Source organism: Takifugu flavidus, unplaced genomic scaffold (assembly GCF_003711565.1).
Source record: "Takifugu flavidus isolate HTHZ2018 unplaced genomic scaffold, ASM371156v2 ctg816, whole genome shotgun sequence".
Lineage (NCBI taxonomy): Eukaryota > Metazoa > Chordata > Actinopteri > Tetraodontiformes > Tetraodontidae > Takifugu > Takifugu flavidus.
In genome coordinates this window covers 1-6711 of record NW_026622426.1, presented here as the reverse complement: position 1 = coordinate 6711, position 6711 = coordinate 1, and the positions used below count along the sequence as shown (strand labels likewise).

Here is a 6711-nt window from a genome sequence, read left to right as displayed (position 1 = left end):
ACCTTTGCTCCCCCCATTAGGTGCAGTTCTTGATTTAAGCCAGATTTGTCTGACTTAACTCGGTCTAGCCAACACCAGTGCTGATCCAGTCACAGGCCCGTCCTTCTGGTCCATCAAGGGTCCCTCTCATCCCATCAATCCATAAAACCTTTGACAATTCTGTCTTCAGAGATTTCTTGGTCCAGTCGTGATGTTTCAACTGCTGTGTCTTGTCCAGTGGTGGTTGGGTTTCAGCCTTTCCTACCTTGGACATGTTTCTGAGCACCTTGTGCTTCTAGAAACTTCAGGGATATCATGGTTATAGACAGATATAAGATCATGACCTCTGATTTGCCTCTCAATCAAAAAAAAAACAAAAAAAAAAAAACAAATCTGTCTGGAGCAAAAAAAAATAAAAGCCTTATATAAGTCTTATTATGAAGGCAACACATACTGTGTCAAAATTGTCGATATTAGCCTACTTTCAAAATGATAAGTAGGCTACAAATACATAATGAGCATCCATGATTATATGTTTATTTTCCCTGCCACCATGTGTCTACTCTGCTGTATGATGTGCCAAAAGGCATAAAGAAGACAGAAGAAGAGACGGGACATCTATTGGGATTCACACCTATATATATATTTTTTATATTTTTTATTTTTTTTTAAATTGATTGATTTATTTTAAATTCTTTCATCGCATAATTACATGTGGAAAAAAGAGAACATACAGGGACATTTTTCCATGAAGGATGTTGTTCTTGAAGTCTCCAACATCTTTGGCGCATCATTTGTTTTCACAATGAAGTGATCCTCACTGTCGAATAGGCTCATCCTGAAAATTCATAAAAATGCCAAATAATCCAAACTTTTTGTGAGTTGTGTTTGATTTTGTGACTATTTTGTATGGTAAATTCATGGTTTTATCTATTTACTTGAGGAAAGTCAAACCCATTAAAATAATTAAACCATTAAACCCAATAAACATTAAACTAAACATCTCAACATCAATTGGTTTTATCCCCTCATATTTTTATGATCAAATGATTACATGTGTAAACATGTGAAACATCCAGAGAAATTTTGTCCATGAAGGATGTCGTTCTGTTCAAGTCCACCGGAGAGGAGCACTGCATCACCATAAAAACAGAGAAAGCAGCTCCTTCAGCTGTGACCTGACTCAGCTCCTCCATCAGCAGGAAGCACCTGCAGCCCTGATGGTCTTTATTTAACTTCATGTAAATGAAACGTTGGAGCTCCAATCTGCTCTTTTCCACATCACACACAGGAGAAAAGCTGCAGACTGAAGAGAAGCTCCTCCTCCTGTCAGTCCCTCTCAGCTCCAGTGGGCTATTAAATTGCTCCTCCAGCACCTCCTCTCCTCATCCTCCAAAGCCTGAATCTGTCAGCAGTAAAGTCCCTTTCCAGGTTGATAGTCAGCACACAGTGGCAACATGCTGGAGAGCCTCTGCACTCTCATCACTGCTCTAACATGTGAGGAGGCTGACTTACTGCAGCTCTGAGCTCATGCTGGATTCATCAGTCTGTGTCTTTCTCTTGACTTCATGTCCTCTTGTTGTTTCCAGGTGTGAGTGCTGTGACGGTGCTGACACAGAAGCCCACTGTTGTGTCTCTGAGCAGAGGGGAGTCAGTCACCATGGACTGTAACCTGGGAACTATTAGTAACAGTGATGCTCGCTGGTATAAACAGGTTCCAGGAGGAGTTCCTCAGTTTGTACTCAGCTGGTATCACGGCTCAAGTTCTGTCACATATGGTTCTGGTTTCTCGTCTCCAAGATTCACTTCTACTCATCAGTCAACATCAGATTATCGTTTGATGATCAATAATCTGGAGGAAGGAGACTCGGCAGTCTATTACTGTGGAACATGGGACGGCTCTGTTAGTGAGGGCGTATCACAGTGATTCAGACTGTGACAAAAACCTCCTCACTCAATACTTCTGCTTTTTAGTGTCTGATACATCAGCTCATGTTCAGTCTCACTAAATTACAAATCAACTCATGTTCACACTCAGTTTCTCAGAGAAACTTTCAGATTGTTGGAAACTTTCTGCTGTTTCATCACTGAAAATAACAAGAACCAAAACCAACTCCCTCACTCATCCTTCATCCTCCATCATCACCATTAAAATACACCTTTAAGTCATCAAAACGACTTTATGGGGAATATGATGAAGAGTTTGTTGATTAAAGTTCTAACAGAGAATCTGTGTGTGATGATGATTAATGATGATGATGATGGTGATGATGATAATGACAATGACGATGATGATTTGATGATGATGATTATAGTGATGATGATGATGATGATGATGATGATGATGATGATGATGATGATGATGGTGATGATGATTATGGTGATGATGATGATGGTGATGGTGATGATGATGATGATGATGGTGATGATGGTGATGATGATTACGATGATGGTGGTGATGATGGTGATGATGATGGTGATGATGATGGTGATGATTGTGATGATGATGCTGTGATGATGGTGATGATGATCATGGTGATGACGATGATGATGACTGTGATGACGATGGGAATGATGGTAATGATGGTGATGATGATGATGGTGTGATGATGATTATGATGATGGTGATGATGGTAATGATGGTGATGATGATGATGGTGATGATGATGCTGATGATGATAGTGATGATGATGATCATGGTGATGACGATGATGATGACTGTGATGACGATGGTAATGATGGTAATGATGGTGATGATGATGATGGTGATGATGATTATTGGTGGTGATGATGATGATGGTGATGATGATGGTGATGATGATGATTACAATGATGGTGATGGTGATGATGATGATGATGGTGATGATGATGGTGATGATGATGATTACGATGATGGTGATGATGATGGTGATGATGATGATGATGATGACGATGATGATGATGGTGTGATGATGGTAAATGATGATTTGATGATGATGATGATGATGTGATGTGACGATGGTAATGGTGATGATGATGATGATGATGATAATGATGATGGTGATGATGATGTGATGTGATGGTGATGATGGGGATAATGATTATGATAATGATGATGGTGATGTGATGATGTGATGATGATGATGATGATGGTGATGATGATGATGATGTCACCAGTGAAGGCTGTTCTCATGTCTCAGTGTCTCCACTCATCAGTGACTCTCAGCAGGTTTTTGTACAGCTGTGTGTACAAACTGAATCACTGTGGTATTCGGACCAGGAACCAAGCTGATTGTCACCAGTAAGTACTTTTACACTCAGCAGAAACAACAAAGATTTGATGCTTTTGATACAAACTAGAAGCTTTTTCATAGAAATGTGGAGTGTGGAAATGATTTGAAATATTCTTCTGTTAGTCTTTGACCTGCTTTGATACTTTATCTGTCAGCTAAAGGAAACATCTCCAAAGATTACATCATTTCAATCAGTTTCTCACCAAATATTGTTGAGTTTTCTTCATTTTCACCTGTTTTTAATAACTGCAGGACAGATTTTCTACTTAAATGTATTTTAAATTGACTTTGGTTTCTTGCCTCGTGTTTGATGGAAGTGAGTGAAAAAGGTTTTGTAAAATTCATCCAAATTAATTCATTTGCTTAAATTCTCATTTTAAATTTATAACTTTATATTTTTGTATAAGTTGCTGGTTATATTTTTACTTTGGTCAAATATTTAATTGATGCTGTTAATGTTCAAAATGACTCTGAAATGGTGTAAAATATCTGCTTTAGTGAGATTTTCCTCATATTGTTGCTGAAGATTGAAGGTTTTATTTGCTCAGTGTGTTTGTGATGTTTTCAACCAAACTCCTAAATTCATTAGTTCCTGTTTAACTTTGTGTGAGTGTGTGAATTTCTTCTTCATGTATTTTCAGGCTCCAGCCTCCCTCCTCCTGTCCTGACAGTCTTCCCTCCGTCCAGAGCTGAGCTCCAGTCCAACAAAGTCACTCTGGTCTGTCTGTCCAGACTCTCTGCACCTTTAGCAGAGGTGAGCTGGTTGCTTGGTGACACTTCAGTGAGCAGCGGGATCTCCACCAGCACTCCTGTCCAACAAGCAGACCAGACTTTCCAAATCAGCAGCCATCTGTCCATCCTGACGTCAGACTGGGACGCGCAGAAGGTTTACACCTGTAAAGTGTCTGTGGGCTCCCAGACTGCAGAGAAAAGCCTCAAGAAGTCAGAGTGTGAAGAATAGTGGAGGAGCAGCAGCACCATTTCACATCTGCTTCTTTAGTCTTTGTGCTGCATCAGCAGCTTCACATGTCAGAGGAGACCAGTCTGCATGCTTGGAATCAATCAATAAAAACTCATCAAGTTGAAGAAAAAGAACTCTTTCTGTTTATTTGGACTCTTCCAAATCTTGTTTTCAACAATAATCAATAAAAGTTCAGTGATTTAGTGTCTTGTCTCAGGACGACAGAAAAATCAGATCTATAATAAAGTGAAACTGAGTTTTCATGCTTCATCTGTGAAGCGTGGCCTCTGGACCACCTCAGTACTTTCCCAGGATGCACCTGCAGGCCTCCTCACTCATTTATAGCTGCATCTACTGTAAATGGAGCTCAAATGTCAGCTGTGTAAAAACAGAGGGAACCGTCTCATTAAATGAACTGAACTTTAAACTGTTTCAATGAAAAAATGCTTTTCCACTATTTCAGTCTTGCAGAATGTGGAACTAAGAAAATGCTGCATCTGGATCTTAATACCAGACCAACACCCTCACTGGTTCCTGCAGCCTCTCATCAGTCATACTGAGTCTGTGTTTGAGCCTCCACAGATGGATCTGACCTGGGTTTGTGTCACATGGTGGCTGCTGCAGGTCATTTATCAGCCCATGTTGTCTCCTCTCACTTCAGACACAAACCTGCCCAATCTTTCAGCAACAGTTCCAAGTTCCTGGCTGACCTACTGGACATTGTCCACCTTGTTCTTTCCAAAAATGCTTCAGCCCACCTCTGTGGAGGCTTCAAACTGTCACAGCCCCATTCCCCCAGTTCCCTCCTGTCCCGGTAATTTTCCACTCCACCTGCCAGCCACTTCCACCCCGTCAGCTCAACTCCACACTCACCTGCAAGCACAGCTGCAGATGATTCCCAATCAGCCCTGCTTCTAAGCCTCCCCTGCACTCTCAGGCTGTGTCAGAAACCACCCCCTATACCCTACATAGTGCACTCAATCGTGTGACGCCATTTTGAAATAGTGTCCGAATTCTTAGTGAGCATCGCGAGTGCACTCAATGTATCCCACAATGCACTGCAAAAAGTAGTGTACAACCGATGCACCCGAACTCGGTAATATATCCCATCAGCCTTTACGGTATCACGTGGTAATCTGTCGATGGCGGGTAACGAGCAGTAATGACGTACAAATGTATGTAATATTATGTTATTATTATTATATGCTATTTGTTTCACATATCTTACTAGAGCGTAAAATTCTTTCACTTTAGTGGAACATTGCTGCCTCCATTTTAAATATGTTTTTTGCCTTTATTTATTTATACGCGACTATAAGCATCTTATTAGATTACGTCACCGGAAATGTCACCGGACACTAATTATTTGAGATAATAAGGAAGTGTTATGTTATTGACATTATATTTTAATCTATTATTATTATATAAAGATTATAATAGGGTAAAATATTGCATTTTCAAAGAACCGATCGCTGAATGTGTTTGGGTATGTTTCGGATGGGTTAAAATAATTAAATGGACCTGGCCACTTTTCCCGGGGAACGATTCGTTATTATTATGCGACAACATTACGTCATTTTACGTGCGCCGTAGTGTCCGAAAGCTAATTTTGAATTGAGTGCGCTACGTAGTTCACTCAATCCATGTCCTCCATGTAGTGAGTAGTGAATAGGGAACGAGTGTGTGGTTTCGGACACAGCCTCAGTCTTTGCCAGATTGTTCTTCTGCTTCGATGTTAGACTTTCCAGTGTTATTTCCCTGCTGGATTACCTGTTACCGACCCTGCCTGTCTTCGTTCTGCCTGCCTCGCCTGTTCCCTGGAAAACCTACCTGCTTTCTGCCCCTGACCACGACTTCTACCTCAGCGTTTCTGGTTCCTGCCCGCTCGCCTGGTCTTGACTTCTCCCCGTGGTCCTGACTTCGCTGCTGCTCACCCCCAGTCTGCTCAGCTACATCGTTTGCCTCATCTCCTGTAAGCCCCGTTCTGTCACTCCTGCCCGCTGCAAACGGGACTGTACGGTTCTGAGTAGTGATGTCCAAATGAGGCTTCATGAGGCTTTGAACCCTTTTGGACCATTGTGTTGAAAATTGGTTCATTACTCGAAGCTTCAATCATTTCGAACGCGGGGGTCATCTGCTGGCGCATTGGTGGTACTGCAGCCATGCAAAAGGTTGATGACCCAGCAAGCGTGCACTTTGAATTTTGCTGTTGGTGCACTTTTGATTTATTATTATTATTATAATATACTGTATATTTTAGGAACAGATGGGGGGGGGGGGGGTATGGGCCTAAGGTGCTTGGGTGAACTGGTGTGCTTATGCATTTTTATTTAAAAACAACAGTTTCTCCAGTTGAGGGTTTGAGGCGGTTTCTCTTTTTTGAAACTATTTCCCCAGCTTTAGAAAACACCCTCTTGCAGGGCACAGAGGATGCTGGTGTTGCGGGGTACTGGTTTGCCAGGTGGTACAGGTTTGGGTATAGGGCTTTTTTTTGTCGTC

At 41.4% G+C, this 6711-nt stretch overlaps 1 protein-coding gene across 1 annotated transcript; it reads left to right on the top strand.

Moving 5' to 3' along the window:
- The first annotated feature begins 1421 nt into the window (after window positions 1-1421).
- On the top strand, window positions 1422-4316 carry LOC130521237 (immunoglobulin lambda-1 light chain-like). The gene is made up of 4 exons (XM_057024864.1): window positions 1422-1476; window positions 1569-1891; window positions 3223-3259; window positions 3893-4316. The coding sequence occupies exons 1-4, from the start codon at window positions 1437-1439 to the stop codon at window positions 4210-4212; spliced, it is 720 nt and encodes a 239-aa protein (XP_056880844.1). The 5' UTR covers window positions 1422-1436; the 3' UTR covers window positions 4213-4316.
- Window positions 4317-6711: the final 2395 nt, after the last annotated feature.